Consider the following 27441-nt stretch of genomic DNA (forward strand, 5'->3'; position numbering starts at 1 on the left):
AGAAAGTTGCTTATCTGTGGAAAAGTTCAGCCACTGAGAACAGAACACCTTGAACACCCTGGCAACTGAGACATGCAGAAAAGGAAACTGAACGTGTCTGTGAACACAGTCGCACAGGGAGAGACGGGCTGGGTTATCAGATGGGATATCTCTGGCATTCAGTGGCCAGGTACACAGAAACAACGGTAACATTAGGGCCAAGTGTGGCGTAACCCAAGTACTTCAGAGGCACAGGCAGGAGAATTGTCTTAAGTTCAAGGCCAGCCTGTTCTACATGGGGAAATCTGTCCCAACCAGCACTATATAATTTGTCTGTGTGTGTGTGCCCCGTCTCAAAAACCTAACACACAAAAATAACAAAAAAGCCAAGCAGCAGACAAGTTTTTCCAAGAGATCTTAAGATTTGCAGATGTAGATTTAAATTAAGTGTTAAAAGCTAATGTAGATGAAATAAGCCACTTAGACAAAACGACAGACATATTTTGACAATTGGGAAGAAAACTAAATGTCAACACTTGTATTTTGTTCCAGTTAGGTTTCATGTAAGTAGTTCTCATGCACTGACCACTACACTGGGTCAGCGCCCAGCTTCCCCTTTGGCATTCCATGCATACCTCCTACAGAGTGTTTGGTTCAAGTTTTGTTTTCAAATTCTACAGTGAGAAGACTGAAAATGGTTTTTAATCACAGTAGAAAAGCTATTTCCTTGAAACGGCAAATTGTAAAAGCTAAGAACTTGCAGTTTCAGGACATTTAAGTATATGAGTAGAGTTTCAAATAGCAGCCAGGCTTCTGTTGCCATGGCAACACTTCCTTTCACTGGGCCCGTTCATGAGCCATTAGTAACAAGAAATAAAACTATGTATTTGCTCATCTATATTTTAGAGTTTGAAAGAGATTTTCTAAACTAATTCTCCCTTAAAATTTGTTTAAATGATAAAACCCAAATGATCACTATCCTAACATAAAATTGTCTATAGAAATGAAGTGCCTGGAAACTTCGTGGAAAACAGAAAATAAGCACCCTCCTCCCCTTTACTATCATGAATGCTAAACCTGAGAATGGCTTCACAGGTTTTGTAGAATTTACCCCATTAAAGGGGTAAATTGCAAAGATTCAGCTTAATAAAAGTTTTATTTAAATTCAGAAAATATATTACTATTTCTGAAATATTATCTTCCTGCCTTCTCTACATTTTAAGAGTTGTCTATACTAAACTAGGCAAAACTTAATTCTGTGTGTATGGACAAAAATTCCAGTCATAATGTTCACTTACATTTAATAAAAATTCAGAAAAACGTAAGCTTTGGATGTTGGCTGACTCAGTGGTCAAGCACAAGCACAAGCAATGACTGTAAGTTTACTCTCTAGACCTGGGAGCCGACTTTTGTGAAGTGGTATGGTAATAACAAAGGGGTCAGAAAACAGACCTTGCCTTCTGTGGGGAGAATTGCATCTCTAGATAACATCGCTGTGAAGGGTAGTAAATTCAACTTCAATTTAATGGAAGAATAACTGACCTATCTTCCACAGATGCAAAGAAAAATAGATTCTGAGACACTCAAAAAGGTTTCAACAAAAAACACTGACGGATGGTAGTGGAAACTAATTCTAGCACTTGAGAGGTGGAAGCAGGAGTTCAAGGTCACTGGAGACCAGTCTAGACTACATTAAGGCCGCCTCAAAACTTTTTTCCCCCACATGCACTTTCTCCTCTGCCCCTGAATGTAATAATACTCCTGAATCCCAAACAATTAAACAAGTCTTCTATTTTCATCAACATCAAGCTTTTTCCTCTGTGGTTGAAACATTCCATCCGGCAAGGAAACTTAAGATAGAACATAAACAACTCAAAATAGCTCCAGGAAGTCCATGAAATCTACAGATTCACTATGCCCATCCCTCCCACAGTAAACAATAAAGGCTTCTGAGAGTCACTCTCTTCAGGCAAGATAAGCTGCAAAGCTTCTGAGAGAAGCAGAGACCAGCTGAGCTGCCCTGAGGACCTGGAAAGGACTTGTTCCAGTCTCTAGAGCTGCTGCAGACTGCACTGTGCTCCAGGTCCCCAGCTTCTGAGCTGTCCACGCTGGGGTAGGCTTTGCTGATGGAGCTGTCTTTGAGTCACTTCTACTCCTGTCAGTGATCCCCTTACATTCTTACTAAAGCAATTCAAATAAAAAGCACTGGTTCACCAAGTCGGAGTTTGGTAACTATACCTAAAGCTTCCTGTTTAACCTTACCTGTGATAGCTTGCCAATTTTTGCTTCAGTGTTACAATTTCTGTCTGAATCCTACTTTTCATGAACAGACCTTTTTCTCTTTCTCAAACTCTACCTAAACTCCAGACAGTATCCTTCCTAGCTCTTACCTCCCATCCTCTTCTCTGAACATTTCAACTGCTCAGATTAGGTGTGGACGAAAAGGCCTAAAATCCCAGCATTTAAGGCGACAGAGGCAGCCAGATCAAGATCAGAAGTTCAAGCCTGGGACTAGAGAGATGGCTCAAAGGTTAAGGTCACTGGCTGTTCTTACAGAGGACCTGGGCTCACTTCCTGGCATCTGCATAACAGCTTACAACCACCTTGCTGCCAGTTCCAGGTGATCTGATGCCTTCTGGCCTTTTCAGACTCCTGTATGTACATAGTGCATACACATGCATTTACTGACATACATGTAAAAGAAAATGGAATAGGTTGGACACGGTGGTACATGCCTTTAACCCCATGAGTTAGGCAGATTTCTGTGAGTTCCAGGTCAACCTTGTCAGCATTCTAAAACACTCTCATATTAAAATAAATAAATAAAAGGAAATCTTTAATGAGTCCAAGGCCACTGTGGTGGTTTGAATGAGAATAGCCTCCAGGGGCACCTATCCTCGGTGGTGGAATTATTTGGGAAAGATTAGGAAGAGCAGCCTTGTTAGAGGAAGTGTGTCACTGGCGGGTGGGTTTTGAGGTTTCAAAGCCCACAGCACTCTCAGTTAGCACTGTCTCCTCTCTCTCGGCCTCATGCTTGTATCTCAAGCTCTCACTCCTCACCTTGATGGTTATGGACTCACCCTCTAAAACTAAGCCCCCAATAAACTCTTCCTCCAACAAGTTGTCTTGGTCATGGTACCTTTTTCTTTCCATAACAGAACAGTTTATCCAGGGCTTACAGTAAGAGTAACCCTCTTCTTGTAAGGTTAGCGTCCATGATGGAAGAGTGGAGGTACCAGGCAAAAGTGACAGGAGCAGCAGAGAGAATTCCACGCCTCGATCCACAAACAGGAAGCGAAGAGAGAACTCACTGAAAACCGCAGGAGTCTTTTTGAAACCTGAAAGCTCACCTCCATAACATACCTTCTCCAGCAAGGGTGTACCTCCTAATCCTCTTCAAACAACCACTGAGGACCAAATATGCAAATGTTGGAGATTACAGACGATCTCATTCAAACCACTACACCAGCCATGCCTGGTCCCATGCTGCCCCACACCTCTCCTGAAGGGTGGGAGATGCCAGGATGGGGCTGGATAGTACACACCTATGGAATCCTCCTTCCTTCCATCTCCTATTTTCCAATGCTAGACTGTGTGGACTTCCCATTCCTGACCTCTGAAAATAAAGCTTTCTTTTTTCTGCCTTATAACACGACTTTCTCAATGTTCCCTACAGGGGAAGTTACGCATCTCTCTCCCTTTCCAGCCTTCCTCCCCGTCTTCTCAGGGAATCCTCCTGGTGGGACCACTAAACCCCCATCTAGTCAACACTGTAGCTGCTTGTAGCATGTAGTTCCTTCAATCCTGCTTTCAGCTCCGGGTGGACTGCATTACCAGCCCTTCCCAGAGAATATTGGATCTATGGATGAAAAACACAGACACAGACACACATAAATACACACGGCAACTTAAGTTCAACCTACCTTCTTGGCTCAATTGCTGGGCACTTCTAATCTCCTGTGACTAGCATGCCCTTCCCAATACTCTTAGCTCAGCACACTTAATCTGCCCTTAGCTTAGTGCCCTGGTTACCTTCTCCTTGTTCAACAACCCAAAACTGCCCTCAGCTGATTGCGTTTCTAATCTCCCCCAATCTCTTTCCAAAGGATGGTGAAATTTCCCTTCCTCTTTCTGTTTCTCAGCCTGCCTATGGGGACCTGGAAGTCCTGTCTCTTTCCTTCACCCAGCAATTGGCCCTTATTGATCGATCAAGATCTAATTGGGGAATAGGGCCTTAGCATCAGAATCACCCCCTTCAGCTGCTTGTATTATGAATGTTTATGTTCCCCCCCAAATCCTGTTTGAATGAGTATCTGCACTTAACTTCTGGGACCCTGCCCCCAGTTGGTTCTGATTGGTAATAAAGATGCCAATAGCTAGGGAGGGACACAGGGGTAGGATTTGGGAATTCCTAGGTTTGGGGCCAGGAGAAGAGAGGGATGAAGGAGAGATCCACTATGCCAGGAAAGTGTGGAGGGAGAAGAGACACCATGCCTGAGAAGAGTGGAGGACAGAGAGGCATGGCTAGGGCTATGTGAGGGAGCTGGGAGACTTCAGCCCAACTGAGCAGCCCTGAGTCCAGAGCAGCCAAGATAGAACATAGATTTAGTAAGTAAAACTCAGGATTAACCAACCGCATAGAGGTTAGGCAGGGGCACAGCTATTGAGCTGTTTAAGGTATATCAAAATATAAAGAATATAAAGGCTGTGTGTGTGTGTGTGTGTGTGTGTGTGTGTGTGTGTGTGTGTGTTTCATCCAGGAACATAAACCTCAGGGCAAAGCAAACCTGCCGACAGGATTTATTAACACCGGGTTGGGGATTTAGCTCAGTGGTAGAGCGCTTGCCTAGCAAACGCAAGGCCCTGGATTCGGTCACCACACCTCAACACAGAGCTTTAGCTGTCTGACTCTGACCAGCACTCAGAGCTCCTAGGAGCTCCATGATAATCACGTGACTCCGAGGGCATCTGGTTGAGACTATCTTCTTGGAATATAGAGCATGGCTGGTTCTGTGTTCTACCAAGACAGGCAGGCATTTTTCTGAGCTACACTTACCCCGCTTTGGGGGCTCCTTTGGCCCTTCCTTTTGTCTTTCCTAGGCAGCTTCCCTCAGAGTTCTTGCCTTCCAGAAGCTGCCCTGAATATCTGCTTATAGCCTCTGTATCCCCAAAGCATTGGCTGAGTCTAGTGTGATGACAACATATTTGGGAGGCCGGAGCAGAAGGATCATGAGTTCCAGCCTAAGCTAAATCAAGAAGCCCTAGCATGTGAAGAGAAAACAAACAAAACTTTAATGTTAAAATAAAAGCTTTAAGGGTTGGGGATTTAGCTCAGTGGTAGAGCGCTTGCCTAGCAAGCGCAAGGCCCTGGGTTTGGTCCCCAGCTCCCGAAAAAAAAAAAGAAAAAAGGAAAAAAAAAAAAAAAGAAATGTAAATAAAATAAAAGCTTTATAAAAGAGAAGTTGGCTTTTGGCATTCTGAGACAGTAATCACTTTTTCCACATTGACTTTGTGGTTCTCACAGGCAATACCCAACAGTTGGGAGGGAATCTAGAGGAGAAAGTGACCAGCCCCCCCCCACACACACACACAGCTGTCCACTCTGGGCTCCAGGACCCTCACCATCCTCTCCGATCCCAGCCTGCTCCCTCTGCTTGAGGGAGTAACTTCTTGCCACCACTTCTTTGTGGGTGATTTGATGAGCCTGGAGTTCCCTTAGCAAAACTTAACCCTTCAAACCCTATATCTTTATTAAAACTATATCCATGTGTGGCATGATGTGCAATTCTCTTTTTACAGAGAACCCAGACAGGTTTAGGATGACAATGCACTATCATTCACAAATGAAAGAAAGGAAAATCTTATCACAACCTTGTTCTGACTTCAACACTGAAGTCCTCCTAGTAACTTACGACATTCAGCCTTCACATTCATTGTGCTTTTCCACTCTGCCTGCCTACACTTCTCACTCGTACAGAATAAAATACTGCCTTTGTATACCTCCCACATCTACAGAAAACCTCTAAGGTAAATGAGCTATGCTGGACAAATAGGATATGTATATCCTGACACAGTTGAAGAAATCAGGGCTATCAACTCAGTAGGGCTAGAGACACATCAGGGGTTAAAAGAGTGTGCTGCCTCTTCCAGAGAACCCAAGTTCACTTCCTAGCACCCATATTAGGCAGTTCGCAAATGCCTTTAATTCTAGCTCTGGGGAATCCAACATCCTACTGTGACTTCTGAAGATATTGTAATCAAGCACAAACCCAGAAACACATATAGTTAAAGATAAATAAAATTTGCTGGGCAGTGGTGACATACACCTTTAATCTCAGCACTTGGGAGACAGAGACAGGTGGATCTCTGGAGTTTGAGGCCAGTCTGGCTAGTCTACAGAGAGTCCCAGGGCTACACTGACAGATTAGGTAGGTAGATAGGTAGGTGATTGATAGATGGATGGACAGATGGACGGATAGACAGACAGATAAATTAGGCAGGCGACTGAGCGAGCCAGCCAGCAAGCAATCAAACAAACAAACATTATCTTTAAAAAAGAGGCACACACCTTAAAAAAAAGATGCAAAGAAGCACCTTAGGTGGTCTGAGGCCAGCACAGTGGTAGTGCTTTCCTACCACAGCCTGCTGAAGGCCCTGCCCCAAGTTCAAGAAGGAATGTCAAAGAACCATCCAGGTGCCAAAGGCAACTGAATGTGATTTTAGTAAGTTTCTTTCAACACTAAGCAATTTTAAAACATCATAGATATTAACGCGAATGAAGACTATAATTAGCTTCAAGCAAACCTGACATGGCACCCACCACACAGAATGATGTTTATGCACACTCACCTTGCCGTGACTTCTTTCCACTTTCTGAAAACATTTATTCAGGGATAGATTATGCCGAACAGAATTCTTCCAGCCTGTAGGTGCAGTGGCAAAGTACGGGAAGCGATCCAGGATCCAGCTGTAAATCTCTTTGACAGGCAAGCACTTATTTGGCGAGTGTTCGATGGCCATGTAAATGAGAAGACTAAAGGAGTAGGGGGGCTTGGAAGTTGCTGACTTCTTTTCTGGGTTCTGGCAGCACAATGGTCCAAAGGATGGCATATCATCTCCCTCTATGTCATACAATGGGCTAACCATTGGAAGGCCTTCACCGCCGAGCCTGAGGTTGGTTAGAAGGTCACTACTCTCATGAAGCCAGTTCAAGTTTGTTAGTTCGTCATCTGTGGAGTCACTGCCCACTAGAGTGGCCTTTGGCCTGGAAGCTTCCCCAGCTTCAGGCAAACTCCCCATTTTGTAAATCTGACTCAGTCCTGCAACCTTCTCAGCTCCCGGGGTCTCAGCTCTCTTATCCGGAGTCATTCCAATTACTGGACCCATTTACTCCTATATTTCTGCAATAAAAGACAAATTACCAATTAATAATAATAACAAATCTAAAACTCTAGAAAAGAAAATAAATGTTCACATATACATATGAAAATCGAGAAAAATTTGCAATTGATTATGCCATATAATAAATAAACATACACACATACATATTTGGGGTTTTGTTTCATTTTTTTTTTTGCGTCAGGGCCTCTCTTTGTAGTCCAGACTGTCCTCAAACTCAGAGCCTCCTGAGTGCTGGGAATAAAGGTGTGTACCACCATGCTAGCCCCCCATATAATATTTAAATATAATATAGTTTTGACAGTTACAATGTATACAAAATACTAGTTGTTTTATATTGTTTGAAAGAATAAATAGTAAATAAAATGTAACTTTACGGAATCATATGTATGGCTGATAGTAACAAAATTAAACAATGTATCTTAAATAGTAAAGTTCCTACTGTACAATAACCAGTAGTAGCTATTAGCAAACACTGGGGCTAGTCATGGCCACACTATGGATACAGCATGGCAACCTGAGTTCAACTCCCAGAACCCATCAGGTAGAATCAGAGCAAATGCCTATAAGCTGTCTTCTGATCTGATCTCTACATGTACACAGTGACATATATCATGTAGCTGTTTCCACACATAAATAAATGTAATAAACAGATTGTATCATGACTTTATAATTTATCCTAAGTATCTATATTTTACTGTAATAGTCATACATATTGTTCAATCTTTAAACTACTCAAATTTGTAAGTGCTGAGGCAATAACTCCAAATAAATCTTCAAATCTTAAATATTTATCATTAAAATATCATTAAATAGTTATCATTCCTAGGACTGTGGCGATGGCTCACGTAAGAGCACGTGTTGCTCTTGTGGAGGATGACCTAGGAGAACTTCTCAGCACTCACACGGCAGCTCCACCATCCGTCACTCCACTTCTAAAGGATCCAATGCTCTTTTCTAACTTCCATGGTAAAAGGCACATGGTGCCCATAAACACATGTAAGCAAAGCATCCATACACGTAAAATAAAATCTTTAAAAAGTAAACGAGTCTTGTTTTTATATGTCATACCGAAGGAAAAAAACACTTCACATTAATTTTAACCAAGAGAATAATATATAAAGCTGCACATGTATTAATCATGGAATGATTAAAATAAACTAATTAGCAGAGCATAACAGTGTATTCCTATAACCTCATTATCCAGAAGGCAGTTCAGGGCGGTAACTCAGGTTCAAGACCAGCTTGGTCTACACAGCAAGTTTGTCATTAGCCAGGACTATGTAATGAAACTGTGATGCAACACACACCCATACACACACACACGCATGCACATGCACACACACATACCAAAGAAGGCCACATAAATGGAATAAATTATTTCACAGTTACTTCTCTATGTGGTAAGAACATATTTAATATTGTCTTGCCAATTTTGTACTCCAAAAATTCATTGGCTAAGTTAAATCCAGATTAAATTTGCTTTTGTTAAAAATCCAATATTTTACCTAACTCTGCATTACCAATCATCTCAGCCTCAATGTGTCCCATTATTATAAGATGTTTGAACTGCCGTAACAAATAACCCCTCCCAGAGCACCGATGACCAGAGGGAAGAAAAAACTAGTGCTACTTAGTTCCTTTCAGTGTATACAAAGGTATCTTATTTTTAAAGCCAACAAAAAGCCTATAACCTATTGGACTGACTCATGCTTACTTAAGTAAAATGAGAGACATAACGGTAGAGGTTCCTTCTGCTTAGACCACAGTCACCAGCCACTTAGGAACTATGAAACTTGTCTATTGGATCCTGGGAGCTACCACTGATTTCTCAAATAGTGATAACATCAGCCAATGGTGTGAGGGCCAGAAGCGGTGTCAGCCATCATTAAAGTTGAGACAATTATGAACCTGACTCTATAGATGAGGACGACTCAGGCTAAACATCTACACCCATGCGGGCACGCTCGGAACCAAAGCTCTAGTTGCAATACACCACGGGAACAGTATAGAACGCCACCTATGAATATTTGTCTCTTCTGCGGACTCAGCGTCAAGGAACTCCCACACAACTGATAAAGCCCAAACTGCAGAGATAACGTGAAGTGTTCCTTTAAAAGAGTCTCATAACAAGAGTGCTAAAACACCAAGTGAGCTCTTTACTCAGGCCAGAGTGTATACAAAGGAGACAGGGTCTCGAACCCTATGTACACAAGTATGACCTAAACCTCAGGTCCTGCAGCTTCAACCTTCTGAGTACGGGAATTACAGGCCTGTGCTTTGGTGCCACCTGGCGTGTGAGGTGCCGGGAAGGAGCCTCCCAGATGTTACGCTCCATTCTCATTCTGAAAGCTATAACCATGAACAAGATTAAATCAACTTCAAACAAGTTTCTGAAAGAAAAATAAGTGCATCAGCTTATACATTTCTACTTAATATTTAAACCTCGTAAATTACAACCTTTGAGCCACAGGATCATATGAGCAGCCATTGTAAAGACACCTAAAAAAAGGGACTCTCTTGAGGAGTCTATCATGTTTTGGGATTGCCTCCTCCCCAGCCCGTATCGCTCTTCTTAATATTTAATAACCTCGTTATCAAACTTAGAGAGTACAAGCTGTGACACCTCATGTCTGATGACAACCTACTTTGTCACTTTCTCTCTCCCTAAAGCCTTTCCTGTGGTGCAGCAATGAGAGGATGCCCTCCAGCAGGAAGAACTGCCTGAGCTGTCTCTGCTACACACAACATGAGTGCATTAGTGTAGCAGGACTCAAAAATCAAAATCTCTCGACTAAATATTATCAGACACTAATTTAGATGGGGCAAATATGGTTTATAAAAATTCCTTTATTAGGGTCTTTTTGGGTTCATAAACATGACTGGTGTTCACACTATAATTCTGTGTCCCTCAAACCTGATACAATTCCAGCATATTACCACATTGATATGAATTTCCAAAGACCATTATTTTAGAATGGAGCAAATGTGCCTCAGCGTTACAGGAAAGCGGTAGCGAAGTGGAAAACTCAAGATGACACTGAAGGCTGGCATTGCCTTAGCAAGATTGGCAGTATTTTCAAGGATACCAAGGAATTGTTTTACACTATCATTTTGGCGTACCAACAATCACTGTCTGATTCACCCAAGCACTGTCTGCCAAAGCAGATATAAGTGTCATAGCAAAACTGTGAGAGAATACTCAACGTCACTAGCAATCAAGAAAACTAAAATCAAAATCTGATGTTAATCATTATGTGGCACAGTGCATGGTATATAGCAAGTAAAGATATTAGTAATTTAAAAAACATTCCCATCCAGAAACATAAATTAGATCATGTACATCTATAACCCCTCTACAACTTTCCCTCTCCCACCTCCACTCTTACAAATATCCAAAGAATCACTAAAGTTGGAAAATTATTAACGTTCATGTCCTGCAATTACCTATTCAATCTACTATTTGGTAGCCACTAAAATTGAGCTTCTAAAACAATTACTGACATAAACAAAAGAACCTGTGAAAACTAGAGGGATGTGTATTTAAAAGCTGTTTATAGTACTAACATGGTAATGGCCTTTGTCATTAGTCTTTCCAGCTTTTCTTTAATGTATTTTTATAACTTAAACTTAAGCTCAAGGTTCTTGAGAAAAATGTGCTAGATTATTTTATTTGTAGTAGTTACACAACAGACACCCACACCCACACCTCATAGACTTACCAGAAAACTCCAGGCCTACACAGAAACCACCTCTTAGATGATTATAATAGCCTATTCTATCACAAAGCTTTTTCTATAACATGAATTAGTCCATTTTTGTTTTGAAATTACAGAAAGGATCCTACAATTAAGCAAGTGTGTCTGTCCCCCAAACCTAGGACAGGCGCTGGGCAAGGCAGCCATGACCATGCGGGGCTTCTCAGACTTCTGCAATAACTGTTTCCCCATTTTCTGTAGAGTCGACATTCACTTCCTCATTCTGTTTCATGTACTGCATTTATAACTGGACTCTACCAAATGTATCACTTAATACAATACTTCCAATCTCTGAGATTTAAGCAACTTAAAATAATTTAAATCTCAAATTTTTTAGTATTTTATTAATGTAAAAGAAATTCCTTATTGCCAGCTGTACCCAATGCCAACATTCTCAGACATAAAAGAAATCTTTAAAAAGAGCACCATGGTGGCTTACAACCACCTGTAGTTTCAGTCTCGCAAGCGCACGCGCGCACACACACACACATACACACATACACACACACAATGAATAAAAAATCTTTAAAAAGATAACCTAAGAAATTTAGAAAAATGAGTTGTTTTTACTTATTAATAGTATTCTCAGGAACAAAAACTAAAGCAACAAATTACAATATAACTGGTACAATGAAAACAGCTATTTTTACATGTACAGAGTTATATTCATTCATATTCGACTCCTCAGAATCTACTGTCCTCTTTCAGAATTTTATCAAGTTAAATAAAAAATCCATCTATTAGCTATTATCAAGATACTTCTGGCTGGGTTTGATGGTACCCACCTTTACTCCCAGCACTCAGGAGTCAGAGGCTGAAGGATCTGAGTTCAAGCTCTCTTGACCATTCTGCCACCCTCCCTTCCCTCTCTCCCTCTCCCCCCCTTCCCTCATCATGGTGTAGCTCTCACCTACTTCTCCAGCACCCTGCCTGCACACTACCATGCTCCCTGTCATGATGCCATGATGATAAAGGACCTCTGAAACTGAAAACTAAGCCCCCAAGTAAATGACTTCTTTCCTAAGAGCTGCCTTCGCTATTACAGTGTCTCTTCATAGCAATAAAACAGTTACTGTGACAGGGACCATAATACAACCCAGCATTTCCTAGGGTTTTGACATTTTATTTTTTAAGGTTCTCCATTATAAATAGTGGCCACTCCATAACACCCAATTCTGAGACTAGAAGACAGATTCAAAATCCCAAATACAAAGGCTGAAGAGACAGCTCAGTGATTACAAGCACTTACTGCTCGTGCAGAAGACTGACCTCACAGCACCTACATGGCGCCTCACAACCGCCCACAGCTCCAGCCCCAGAGGACCCAATGTCCTCTCTGATCTTCTCAGAGCCCTGAATGCATGTGGTGCAACGCACTGAGGGGTACACATATAAACACAGAATGAATAAAACAAATTTCTATCCCGTATGTACTGCAAAAGGATGTCTATCTGATCACACTGCTACATGATGTCATGTATCAGGACAACTGAGGCATTATGGTCTCTCAGGGATAAAGGTGCCTCCTGGTCAGATTAAGGTGACACAGCATGAGACCCACTGTCTCTGAGTAACAACAAAAATGTGTGCAGCTGCACTTTCTAGTTAAGAGACAGGGACAGAGTTCTCATGGAGAAACTGCTTCTCAACTAATTCTGGTAACAAGAGAAATAAAACTGATGAAGGGAAAAAACATCTTTCAACAACACTGAAAACCACTAAAATTAAAAAAGAAAAAAGCAATATGGCAACCTCTCTCTAAATCCACTTTTCTCTCTCTCCATAACTCACCCAGACACACCCTGAGTTTATGTTCTGCATCTGTGTAAATAATTTGCACAGAATGCTATTTCTATCCATTGTTTCAGCTTATCTCCAAAAAAAAAAAAAAAAAAAAAAAAAAAAAAAAAAAAAAATCCCTGACGGTTGTTGGTTTCTTGGGGAAGTTAAAACGAGGCAATATTTGATTCACCTGTAAGAGGTAAATGGTAAGCCAACCTGTTATTTTCTGTATAAGAAACAAAAACACTGAAAGATGGGGGGGGGGGCACTCCAGCCTGCCTGGCTGGCTGGACTTTGATGTGTGAAACATTTTGGGCTTTGTGTGGAGGCACCGTGCAGGACCTTAAATTAACAGAAGGATCCTTGCTAAAACTGGGGGCAGCAGCTTGGCTACTTCAGCACCCAGGAATGTACAATGGCTGAATAGGAATACGGCAATGTTTCTCCTTCTGACCAGTACCTCCACAGCTGGTCACTCTTTCCAATGACATTCATCAAGATTATGTGTGCACACAACAGTACCACATGCGTTTCTCTCTTATGTCATGGACATCTCTTTAACTAGTAAGTTCTGTTGAAGAACTCGGCTTTTCACACTAAAGCTCATAGTTTAAAATTCAGGACTACTGCAAGGATATGTGTATTTACTTGTCTATGGGTTGACTCATTCTTTAAAGCCAAGGGCAAATTTTACCAGTGAATTTTTAGATATTTAATGACTTCCAAAACTAGTTTCAGGGCCATAAATAAAATCCAATACTGTTAGCATCAATATGGTAATACATATTCTTAAAGTGTCGGCTCTGCAGTTACGAGCATTTGCTGCTCTTCCACAGGTCCCACCTGACTGCACCTGTAACTCCAATTGCAGGACAGACAAATGCCCTCCCCTGACTCCTGTGGGTATATAAAGTAAAACTTTTAATTTAAAAATGTTCTTAAAATATACTAAGATCTATTTAATTAAAGGGGAAACCCACAACATTTTGTTACAAGAAATCTCTTAACCATAAATAATAATTTCAAAAAAACAGTACCATAGGGGCCATAGGTGGTGGCATATATCTCTAGTCCCTTTGAACTCCAGTGTGCAAGAAGCAAGGTGGGCTCTGTGTGAGTTCCGGACCAGCTGGGGCTGCATAGTGAGACTGTGTCTCAAAACCAACACAGCTCAGTGCTCACACTGCTGCCCCAGCGTGCTGAGTCTGACTCCCAGCCCTCACACTGGGCAACCGCTTGAACTCCAGTTAGGAGGTTCTGCATCCCCTTCCGGTCCCCTTCTGGCTTGTGTCCCACCCTCTTCCTTCCCTGTCTCCCTCATATACACTTACTTTTAAAAAAAACCATAAAATTTTAGAATAAAACCACAAAAGCTCAATTGAACGAAAAGTTCCTCCTACCCAACAAAGTGAACGTTTCTATTTTAAGTTGAAAACAAGACAATTTAAAAGCATTCACTATTATCTAAACCATGGGACTAATTTATTCTAATTGGCTTTTGCCTTTTTTTTTTTTTTTTTTTTGGTTCTTTTTTTCGGAGCTGGGGACCGAACCCAGGGCCTTGCGCTTCCTAGGTAAGCGCTCTACCACTGAGCTAAATCCCCAGCCCCGCCTTTTTTTTTTTTTAACCTAGACCACAGTATGTTGACATGGAAGCTCCAACACACAGAACTCTGATAATATGTCCCTAAACTAAGTTTCCTTGCATGTCTGTGCATTAAAATTGTTCATACATAGCATACTTAAAACTCTAGACACTGCTATTCATCCTTCATATTTCACCTTAAAAACTGTGAGTGGTCTAACATAAGGAGGCCCTCTTCTACTGTTCCGCAATTAATTAATAACAATAAAAAACCTGCAACACCTGAACTGGCTCAATGCGTATCATTCCAATAGGCTCCAGTTCCCATGAGAGCAAAGCTGTGTGTATTTTGCTTTCTGCTCCAATGTTTGTTGGATGAGGAATCACAGTTCTGCTCTGATGCTACTTTGGTATCTGAGAAATGGTATGATTCAGTTTTACTAGAATAATCGAATAATCAAAACTGAAACTCAGGTGGTGCATCCTAGTACTTAGGAGTCTAGCAGGGTAGGCTACACAACAGAGCAAGATGTTGTCTTTAAACACACTCAAATTCAAGTATTCTTGGCTTTCATGTAGATAAATGTACACATGTGCATTAAGAATGCTTATTGGAGGGCTGGAGAGATGGCTCAGGGGTTAAGAGCACTGACTGTTCTTCCAGAGGTCCTGAGTTCAAATCCCAGCAACCACATGGTGGCTCACAACCATTTGTAATAAGATCTGATGCCCTCTTCTGGTGTGTCTGAAGACAGCTACAGTGTACTCATATATAATAAATAAAATCTTAAAAAAAAAAAAAGAATGGTTATTGGTAATAGATATCACTTAAAAACCTTTACTAAAACTACCTCGTGCACTTGTAACAACAACCCTACCGCACAGTTACTATCGCTGGGTGACTCACTGGAAGTGCCGCTACAGAGCCCCATCTGCGTTAAGTGATCTCTAAATAAATAAAATCCAACGAGTTCCCCAGACACCACCCAGCAATACTGAACTATTTAAATACAGCTATTTCTCTTCAAGTTTAGAATGTGCCTACTCTATGCCATGAGGGCTGGCTGATAAATACTTGTAAGAATTAGGGCAATCAAGATCAACTAAGAAACAAAAAACCAAATTTGGGGCTTTTTGTTATATAAATGACTGTAAAAAACATGAAGTGGTAATAATTTTAGGGGGAAAAGTAGGATTCACCAAGATTTTAGGACAAATGATGTGATCATCTCAGATGTTAATGATCCTAGAGAGGACTATCCATGACAGCAGTCACAGGGCACATTTTTGATCACTTATAATCAGCAGATAAGGACAACTAAAGCTGGGAGTGTGGTTCGGTGTTATCAGAATGTTTATCCATCATGTGCAGGGCCCTTGTTTCAACCCCCAGCAACAAACAACAAAAGACAACTAAGGAGCAGATCCTCAAACACATTAACTCTTAGAATACAGCCAAAGCTAAGAAACAAAGGCTGCAGCCTTGTTTTCTATACATGTCTAATACAGAGAAGGGCAAGAGACAAACAACCAAGGTATTGATGAGGCTATGAACTGAAACAGACCAACAAGCAGGCATTCCCTGGGCAGCCCCAGAGGAACAAACAATTATCAACAGAAGCTAGACAGGCTCCACAGTAGGACGTGGTGGACATCCACAGCACGGCCTACAGAGCTGGGTTGTTCTACACTGGCACCCCAATAATCCCACTCATCTCCCAGCTCTTTGTATGGCACCTCTCCACCAAAAGAAAATAAGGTAGAATTTGGATCAGCAGGAATGAGGTAGGTTTTGCAATAGAACAACTAAAAGCCCTGAATCTGAGCCTGGGTGGTAGCACTAGCTCTCCTGCGCCCACACCACCAGGCGAACTCTCCAGCACTGCCCTGGCTAACTCACCCAACGCTGCAGCCAGACAAGGGACAGGGTCAGCCCTCCTTCTCTCATGCCCTAGGCGGACAGCTCATCCACACCTTTGCTACCAGGGCCAACTCTACTTCGCTGCCAAGGCAAGGTTCAGGGCCCACGTTCCTAAATGCTGCAATCAGTGAGGGGCAGGGCAAACAAAGCAGCAGTCCAGACCTGGAACATCTGCATGGCCTTTGGTGGTAACACTGGTCCAGGACAACATCAACACAGATCCAGGCTGCCATAGGACTACAAACTCAGACATGGGCCCTGACAGCAGCATGACCCTCACGGCCTCAGGAAGCAGCACAGGCCACTCAGGTCAGCATCCCCCTCTCCTGTGTGTGTGTGTGTGTGTGTGTGTGTGTGTGTGTGTGTGTGTGTGTGTGTGTGTGTGTTGGGAAATCTTCTCCCCACCTACCTCCCCTCTTTTAGCAAAACAATGACATCTACATCTACATCTACAGAGGCAGGTTAGACCATGAATATCCATTTGTGAATATCCACTTGGCCTTTGGTGGTAACTGGGGCCACAGACATTGACACAGACCTCAGCTACAGCAGGACCACAAACCTAGATATGGCCTTTGGCAGCAGCCCAGGCCAGGACCTCACCATGGCCTCTTCGTATGTGCCTGTCCCTCATGGCCTGAGTCCAGTCCCACCTTTCTCTAGTGTATGAACCCCTAGGCTTCACGTCCTCTTGCGTTTCTCCACCACGTGCTCCATCTTTTCTATCTCTCCATCACAGTCTAATCCATCAGGGTGCTGCAGTGTCTGCAGGCCTCCCCCAGGCTGGCAAAAAGGAAGCAGGAGCTTGGATTTCTTTCTTCAGGTTGCCCAAGCCAGCCAGCCAGCCAGCCAGCCAGCCAGATAGACAGACAGCTGGACTCTTAAAACTGACTCTAGGAGCTCTCTTTCAGAACAGAGCCCACATTTAGTATAAAGTAATGGAAACAGAAATAAAGCCGAGCAGAAGAAAGTCAACAAAGAACAGTCCAGACAGTAATGACAGGATGACAGAACAACACGGTGGCTCACACCTATAATCCCAGCATTAAGCCTGAGGCAGAAAAAATTGTGAGTTAAAGGCTAGCCTGGGCTTCAAAATCAGATTGCTGTATTTAAAAAAAAAAAAAAAAAAAAAAAAAGCTAGTTTGCCTGCATGTGAGAAGCAGAGGATGACAGATCTCTGTGAGTTTGAGTCCAGCCTGGTCTACTTGGGGATATAAGGCCAGCCAGAGTTACATAGTGAGACTGTCTCTAAAAAAAAATTTTGGGGGCTGGGGATTTTAGCTCAGTGGTAGAGCGCTTGCCTAGGAAGCGCAAGGCCCTGGGTTCGGTCCCCAGCTCCGAAAAAAAGAACCAAAAAAAAAAAAAAATTTGTACCTAAAAATCTTAGAAGCCAACTTACATATCTTAATAACGTATAAACAGAACAGAACTCCATGAAATTAAGACTATTAAAGGTACCTCCTAGAAATTCAGAGAAGCTTCATATTTAAAAAATGGCTAAAATACTGGTAATTCTATTAAAAAAAATTACAATTAAAAAAGAGTAAACTTACATTCTTTTAGATAATAAAACATACCTGAAAAAGATACTCAGGGGGCTGGCTTGATCCAGTACCCCTAAGTCCTAACACAAGGCAGTGGTGGCAGAAAGCTGGCTCAAAGTTCTGGGCCAGCTAGAGCAAGAGTGGAACCCTGTCTCAAAACCAAAGAGGGCATGGGAAGACAGCTGATCTTCACTTTGTTGAAAGGTACAGCAAAGAACCTCTCCAGGCATCCCCGTTGGTCCTGGTTGCTCCTGCTGACTCATTCCAATTCAGAGGAGGCCTGGCTGTTTCTGCTGGGTTGGGCAACCGTTTCTGATTCATATTTGCTATCCTGACACTCCTTAAACTGGACTACTGTATATCCAAGAAGTGTTTGCAAGTGAATCCAGATGCAGCTGCTGATTTCTGTGAACGGAACTGGTGAATTCCTGACAACACAAATTGGATTTGCTCCAAAGAACAATTTCTAAATAGGTCCATTTCCCCCCATATCCTAATAACCTTTCCTTTCCACTGCCTCTGGTGAGTGAGTGGTGGGCTAGAAGGGAGGTTAAAGTATTTAAGAACCCATATTAAAAATACAATTAGAAAAACCAAAGTCTACAGGAGATTGATTACATGAGTACTGAACTTACTTATTAAGTTATATATTTGTTTTATATGGTTTTCTGTAGCTACATTTCATTTTATACTACAAATAAAACATTTTTGAATAATCTTTAAAACAGCTTAATAAAATGAGAAAGCAAACCTAAGACTGTGTCCCATAATATTTAATCATGATGTTGTCACACACTGTGATGAGTTAAGTCTGTAGTGCCTACTTACTGTCACTCAAATGTAACCCCCTTTAAAATTATCTGACCTTTATTCTTAGACCAAAGTACAACCACACTTAAAATATGTAAATGTACCTTTTTAGTTAAAAATATTCTAGAACTGCCAATAACATTTATTTTTGAGGTGTAAACAGAATAATCCCCAAACCCAATAATTCAATCAGCATTGACATGAGGTGTTCAGTTTAGCTGAAGGGGGCTATTTTATTTATTATTTATTAAGTGTTATGAGAAAGGCACAAAGCACTGTGGGTTCAGAAGGACAGGGTAACTCACCTGCTCTGCTGTACTAGCATTTAATTAGGCTCTTCTCAGACTCCTCCAACCCACCCCTACCCCACCCGCCCCCAAAGCCCTCTTTAAACCCTTCACAAAGTGTAAATAAAATGACCAAGCAGACAATAATGAGTAACTCTATAGCCAAGTAGGCAATACATGAAAAGATGACTGGTGTGTATATAAGATACAGAATGATGCGGCCTGGCTGTCTAAAATGAGGGCAGCTCCTTTCTTTCTGAACCTAATACTATCACAGCAATGATGGACAACATTATCTTCACTGACTTTAGCATCTATTCAAGAAATACTAAAGACTTGGAGGTGAGGGACATGTTATCATACACACATATATATGTTACAGGACACACACACAGAATATCTTATGTACTTACTGTACAGGTGCATCACCTGTCAATTAAAAAGCCTATAGCCTATGGCTTAGGCAGAGAATAAAAGGTAAGACATCCAGAAGGAGAAAGTATTCTGAGCTAGAATGAGAGTCTCAAGAAGATCCACCCAGGAAGATGTGAGGAGCTGGATGATGGTACCGGAGCACAAGTAACCAGCCATATGAAAACAACTGGGGTAACCTTCAGTTTTGATCTAGCCACAGAGTAGAGCCTAGCTAGATGGCTAAGACATTTGTAAATGTAATTTGAGTCTGAGTCTTATTTCTATGAGCATGAGGCTGGGAGGCAGAACCAGGCCTAACTTCTACACACACACACACACACACACACACACACACACACACAGAGAGAGAGAGAGAGAGAGAGAGACCGAGACCAGGTATGTCTACCTGTAATAACAACACTTGCTTGATGAACAGAACTTTTAAGGTCATCTTTCCCTGCACAACTAGATCCTGGCCAGGCTGGACCACATGGCACTCTGCCCATTAAAGAGTCGGAGAGGGTAAGGATGGGTAATTAGACAGACATTAGGATCTAAGTAAGTCAGTGTGGGCAGGGTGCATTGTATTCATTTTTTGTGCTCCAGCAAACCCCATAGCATTTAGGGAGCAAGCATTTAAAAAATAATTATAGCAGAATGTCACTCTAGGTAACTGCACAGTTAAGATTTGATTTAGAGGCAAGCAAACCCACCAGCTACCAACTCACCCACACAGTCTGACAGATGACGGAACTGCCTGGGTTCCAGGCAAGAGCACCATGTTTAACTCACAGTATCAAAAGAAAAAAGTAGTGGTTTCCTGTCAGTGTAGGCACCTCAATAACAGCTTCTATCAAGCATTCTTACTGCTCCTGCTTGCAACAGATCGATATATAAGCATTTCATTCTGATAACCCATTTTCTTAAAAAACTTCAGATTATAATACAAAAGCATAGATTTTTACTATGACAGATTTGTATTCAAAACTCAGCCAGCACTACATTTACATAATTTCTCATTATTTGTTTCTTATGTATAAAAATATATAATATTCCCTGCAGGACTATTGCTGAGAACTATACACGCATGTGTCTAGAAGCAAAATGTCATGTCAGGACACAATAGACAATAAGAGACAGCAATTATTGATAAGATTATTAATAAATGTCCTATCAGTACAACAGAAAGGAGCACTTCAGACTGGAGGGATGGTTCAGTGGTTAACAGCTCAAATTACTCTTCCAGAGAATATGAATTCAATCCCTGTACTCATGTCAGGTAGAATCCATACTCTGATTGGGGGAAGGGGAGCAGGGGGTACGGTATCAATTCAACGTTAAAGGATGAAGATGCTGCACAAAGCTAACGTACAGCAAAATCTTAATTTAAAAGAAACCTTTTTCCATTTTTCTTTGTATTTCTTCTTTTAACATAAACCACAAGGTCACGTTTTTATCAGCTTCCTAAATCCTTTATCTCAAAAGTAATGTATACAAATTCAAAGTAACTATATTAACAATCCATGGTCATAACACCTTTAATCCTAGCACATAGGAGACAGGCGCAGATGGATATCTGTGAGTTCCAGGCCAGCTAGGACTACATAGTAAAACCCTGTCTCAAAAACAAAACAACAAAACCGACATTAGCACCAGATCATTGCAGAATCTAATATTAAATTCTGCTCAGTGGGGTTTTGTTTGTTTGTTTTAACTGGATATTTTATTTATTTATATTTCAAATGTTATCCCCTTTCCTGGTTTCCCCTCCTATCCTATCCTCCCTCCCGCTACTTCTATTAGGGTGCTCCCCCACCCATCACCCACTCCCACTTCCGTGCCCTGGCATTCCCCTACACTGGGGCATGAAGCCTTCCCAGAACCAAAGGCCTCTCCTCCCATTGATGTCCTACAAGACCATCCTCTGCTACATATGCAGCTGGAGCCATGGGTCCCTCCATCTGTACTCTTTGGTTGGTGGTTTAGTCCCTGGGAGCTCTGGGGGCTCTGGTTGGTCGATACTGTTCTTCCTATGGGTTTGCAAAACCCTTCAGCTCCTTCAGTCTTTTCTCTAACTCCTCCATTGGGGAAAAAAAAATACCATCATGGAAAAAAAAAAGAAAGAAAAAATTTTGTGATAAAAGAAAACCTTCATGTGGCACACATTGTAAATAACTCAAAAGATTGATTGATCGATTGGATTGATTGAGTGACTGAGTAAGTGATTTAGAAAGCAATAGCAGGAGTGGTGACATATTCCTGTAGCCCCTGCTATTCCAGAGACTGAGCTAGATAGAAAGACAACTTGAGCATTGAAGTTTGAGACCAACCTTGACAACATAACAAGACCACACCATCAGCTCCAAAAGGCAAAGGGGACCAGGGTATAGCTCAATGGTAGAGCATGTGCTGGACACTTGCCTAGCATTCCAAAGACCTGGGTCAAATCTACAGCACTACAAAAGTGAAATAAGAAAGAGGAGCAGGTGGTGGCTCATAACTTTGATCCCAGAACTTAGGAAGCAGAGGCAGATGGATTTCTGAGTTCGAGGCCAGCCTGGTGTACATAGTGAGTTTGAAGACTGTCAAAGCTGTACAGTTAGACCTACTTCAAAAATAAAAATATGTTTTTAAAAATAATCCTGCTCAGTGAATGCACAAGTTAAGAGTATTTCTACAAATGAGAAAAAATGTCAAGTTGGATGTGATGCTACATACGCTAAGATTCAGAAGGCTGAAGCAGGAGACTCAATAGCTTGACACCAGTCTTAATATACAGCGAGATCTTGTCTGGAACATAAAAAGAGAGGGCCAGCAAGATGACTCACCAGGTGAAAGGACCTGTCACATCCTGTAACTTCTATTTGACTCTTGAAAACCAACTCCCACAAGTGTCCTGACCTCTAGCTGGGCACGTGCCCCTGGTCTTTTCTATACATATATTTCCATACATCAATTTCAATTCAAAGCACTTCCCAAACAAGTAAACCAGGCTTCTGGTGCCAAAAGAACTCAGAAAGGCGAAGAGTGGCTGGAGATGACCCCGTGGCTGAGTGTTTGCTAATCGTGCAGAGGAGCAGAGTTTAACTCTCATCCACAAGTGCGTGCTCTGACACGCTCTTCCAGCTTCCGCAGGCACATGCACACCTGTCATCTGCATACATAGACTGCACACACATACACATTAAAATTCAATTTTTTTAAAAGCCAAGAAAATTCTTGTCTTCTTTCCATCTGAACACTCCAGTCTAGTACAGTGCCTCACACCTGTAATCCCAGGACTCAGGAGCTCAAGGTCAGCCTCAGCTACACAACAGGCTTTGAGACAGACCACACACACACACACCCCAAAGCTATGAGGATAGTTGACAACAAATTAAGTTATCAGAATATAACCACTTGGGAAGAATGAAAATCTGTGTTGACAGCAAAGGGACAGCTATTTTCATAGCGCACACACTAAAGCTGTACGACAGTAGCTTACAAATGGCTACTTGAAGAGCTTTACTTAAGACTTTAAGGGCTTTGTAACTTTGTATGTGTAAATGCTAATGAAATCAAAGGACACAGTAAGGCAATAAAGCCTACTTTATGATTATTCCAGACATAGCTCCTGGGTATAAAACTGTCTCTCTTGCTCACAACTTAGGTGTCTAGCACCTAAGTACAGTCTAAGTGCTCAAACGCATTTGCCCAGGTTCTTTGCTTGTTTGTTGTTTTCTATAACAGAAAATTAGGTTGAGGGAAATTAAAAAAAAAAAAAAATCAATCAAAATAGGGTCAAGACCTGTGAGCATGGGCTGCATTTAGTACTTCGCTTCCAAAGTAGATCTGGTGTGGAGGAGTGGGTACATTTGTAAAATCAGGAAAGCAAAGATCATGGTCAACGACAGTTATCCATTTTACAGCATGTCAGCATGTGCCCTTATTATACAGGCACCTTACCTGTTTACCTGTACTAAAACCACAAGCTGAGTCTCACCAGGGGAAATTTAACAGTTAGGTCTCAATTCAAGGACATTCTATAAAATTTCTGATTAGGATTAAAGCTCTCATGTCATCAAAGGTAACTCTAGAAACTAGTTGTGGAATAAAAAGGGACACCAGAGAAAATTTAGGGAAATCTGAATGACTTGCTTAATTAACAATAATACAGGAACCTTGTTTCCTTATTGTAACACGGTATGTAAGAAGCTAATCTGAGAAACTGGGTAAGGTTTTACATGTTTTCTGCAAATGCAAAATTATTCTAAAATAAAGTTTGCTTGAATAAAAACTAATTGATAAATGTTCTCTTGGTGGTTTTTTTTTTTTTTTTTTTTTTGGTGGTAAGACAGTGACAGCATTCTACTGTTGTGGAACTAAAGTATCAGTAAAGTAACATCAAAGGAATGATAAAGTCTGCAGTATTCATTACAAACCTCCATGTTACCATAGCTAATGCCTGTAACATTCTAGTTTCCCAAGCAACATTCTTAGTTCTCAATACTAACTACTAGCTCTTAAGAAAATTCATACCACTGTCCCCTCTGCATTGCCCCCTCTGTGGACAACTCCTATAGGTAGAGGTCATGTTCACCCTGCCACCACCCATTCATCTACATTCAGCTGACTAAACTCAGTGTCCTGACTACTAAACAAGTCCTAACTGCATCCTGTCATTACTTTTTCCTTCAGTAGTACTCTTTCCAGTTCCTCCCAATTCCTCTGAGGGTTGGACTACACTGAGTCAAATGAGTCTTCCTCAAAAGAGGATTATGTCATTCTCCAACTCATTCTGGAGGAAATGAGACCATATTTAAATTCAGTACTTTTCTTCCCACCTAAAAACATCTTTCTATTCAACTTCACACCTCACATCACAAATCCTACTTTTTCTTTATTCAGACTAGGAAGACAGTATATATCTAAAATAAGGTTCTAAGGGCGTCTTGCTGGCAAACACATATATTCTATCTATCTTGCTGGTCAAAGACACATTCTAATTAGGGTAATAAAACCTAAAAGATAATAAAAACATGAAGAAATTCCTCTTGTTTAACACCGTTCACTGCACTTTTGATACTTACTTAGCACAAGGTATTCAATTTTTTTTTTATCTTGTTAAATCAAAGATGCAGCAGAGAATGCAACAGTCTGGAAGAATTATATGCTGTTACAAAAGGAAAGGAATTTATAGTTGAAAGTAAGGAAGGATCTAGAAGGCTGTGATTCCAAGGCTCACAGAACATTCCTTGAGTGTCCAAGTGCATTTCCAACAGATAAAAGAGATAAGGTCAGCACACATATAAACAGGTAAGGTCAGCATACATATAAATTGTAACACCAAGCTGAGGTCTGATAATTAAGTTTCGGCAGAACAGTAGAGATTGAGACGGAAGAAAGAAGATTGGAAACTAAGTGTTAAATTAACAAAATAAATTTCAGGGGTTGGGGATTTGGCTCAGTGGTAGAGCGCTTGCCTAGCAAGTACAAGGCCCTGGGTTTGATCCCCAGCTCCGAAAAAACAAAAAAAAAAAAACAAAATAAATTTCATACCTGTGCTTAATTTAAAAGGTTGGGGGGGGGTGTTTAGTAGTACACACCTATAATCCCAGCACTCGGGTGGATCTCTGAGGCCAGCCTGGTCAGAGAGTTCCAGGACAGCCAGGGGATTCCAAGGCTACACAGGACTACTTTGTCTCATAAAAACAAAAGCAAAACAAACAAAATAAATTAATAATAAACAGAGGATGGACATTTTGGTGACATTATCTATTAGCACATAAGTTTTCCTGTAGAAAGCAAAAGGCTTCTTTTTCCAAGAAACCTTTCCTTCCCACCCAAGCCTTCTACAACTTCCTTCTCCACTTACTCTCTTACAGCTCCTACTTTTATCACAGTTTAACTCCTGTACTGTCTCAGTTATGTTTTACTTCTTCAACCTACAGCCCCGAGTGCTCAAAACTATTACTGGAAGACTGTTTGCATTTATATAAAACCAGTTATTAAATTACACAATCTAAAACCAACAACAACAAAAAGGGTACAATAAAAAAATATCCTTAAACAAAAAGGACATATATTTGGGGGGTACAGAGATGTGGGCGGATCTGGAGAGTTCTACTGTATGACAGTCTTAAAGAATAAAAGTATTTTAAAAATAACCATTCTTTTGAGTTGTTGAAACAAGCAGCAACAAAACATATAAGCTGTGGTGGTGTGCACCTATAAAACAGTTCTGAGGAGACAAAGGCAGGTGGATCAGGAGTTTAAAATTGTCTTTGTCTACACAAGAGACTGATCTCGTCAGGATCCTATCTTTAACAATCAAACCAAAACTACATGCAAGCCATATATATGGTGATGCACACTACAATCCAGAATTCGAGATGCAGAGGCAGGTGGCTCTCTGGTTATTGTAGGCCAACCTAACCTACATAGCAAGTTCTTGGCCAGCCAGGGCTACATAGTCAAGAGCTTGTCTCAAAACAACAGAAGATGGCAGAAGCAGGAGGGGAGGGTCACTCCAATTCTGAAGCCATGAAGCCAGCCTGGACCACATAGTGAGAGCCTTCTCAAAACACACACACACACACACACACACACACACACACACACACACACACACACGGTTTGAGTCGGATTTTTAAGTTTCACTTTGCTTTAAATCTCATGTCAAACTGTTTTCAGTCTTCCGGCTTTATGTAAATGTCCCTTCACTTCTCTTCAGTTCATTTCCTTTTCCTGCTCAACTATGAACTGTTCTCAGTGGTCAGTACACACTCATTCTCCAGCCTATCTTCTTCTCTACCTTTATGGCACCTCTTCAATGCCTTCATTAGCTTCACACTATCATTGCAGAACAATCAAAATCCCAGTAAACACAGTTGGAATGATTTCTCCAAAACTCTACAAATGTAGTGTTTCCTTCTTCTGGTTTAACAATCAACTAAAACTAATAACAGAAACATGTTACCGAAACAAAATTGCCAATCAAAATATGACGCATGATGCATTGATAATCTCTGAGTGTAAAGGCATTTTAAAACTTCACTCTCCAAAGTTCACTTTTTAAACTTTAATCATTTTTCTTTCACCTTTATATACTATAATTTTCACTTATGAATTCTGCTCAAATTTGACTGCATAAAATACTAGCATTTATCCTTTAAAAGATAACTTCATTGCTAACCTATGTAAAAAGAAAAAATGAGGGTTTTTTCATAAACCCTAAATAACGCTAGAATGTGATCATTTCAGATTCATTAGAATCGCTCGCAAATGGCTTTGAAATTCAAACGATTTTTTAAAGAGTCGTAGATTTTTTAAAGACGTCGTAGGCTCTCTGATGATACCTAACACCGCTGAAATTTTAAGATGAATCATCAAAGTTGCAGAGAATAGCAAGAATGGCAATATACACCTTACCAGAATTGCAAAGGAAAGCCATTATACGATTCAGGTGAAACAGCTAGACCTGATCGATCCGGCTTTTTCCACTTCCCCTTATCATAGCGCAGAACCCAAGACTACAACATTACAAAGCCCCTGCTGCGGGAGAAGCCACAAGCCCTCCGGCCGCTAGAGCACTCTATTGCACTCAGCCGGCCACGTGGCTGTCACAATCAGAAGACAGGAGAAAGAGCACCAACTAACCTGGAAATAATTAACCGCTCGCGGCGGAGTTGCAAGTAGGAAAAAAAAAAGTCTGTCATTTCTCTGCACTTATGACTCCTCCTCCCACCACCACCCAAAAGGTGAAAAGGGAAGGCTTTAAAGCAGAAACGAAGTGCAAGATCTCGAGAGTGCGGGTTCCCAGTGAAATAGCTACCCCAACTCGCGTGAGGTGTGGTGAGAACCCTGGCATTTTGCAAGGGGGCAGCCGGGGGCGGAGTTTGGAGTGCAGACCCAGCACCTCGCACGTGGACTCCCTCCCCCTACCACCCGGTCCCGGCTTCGGCCGCCAGCTAGTGCACGC

At 41.4% G+C, this 27441-nt stretch overlaps 1 protein-coding gene across 6 annotated transcripts in view; it reads right to left on the minus strand.

Moving 5' to 3' along the window:
- Positions 1-27441, minus strand: part of Foxn2 (forkhead box N2) — a 46572-nt gene that overhangs the window by 18273 nt on the left and 858 nt on the right. For 2 of the 6 annotated variants that reach the window (NM_001399771.1, XM_006239738.4), the window contains exon 2: positions 6829-7379. In NM_001399771.1, the coding sequence (NP_001386700.1) occupies positions 6829-7365 (537 nt within the window). In that variant the 5' untranslated portion in view covers positions 7366-7379. The other 4 variants (XM_237502.10, XM_039113053.2, XM_039113051.2 and 1 more) reach the window with 4 other exon arrangements.

Source organism: Rattus norvegicus, chromosome 6 (genome assembly GCF_036323735.1).
Source record: "Rattus norvegicus strain BN/NHsdMcwi chromosome 6, GRCr8, whole genome shotgun sequence".
NCBI classification, from domain to species: domain Eukaryota; kingdom Metazoa; phylum Chordata; class Mammalia; order Rodentia; family Muridae; genus Rattus; species Rattus norvegicus.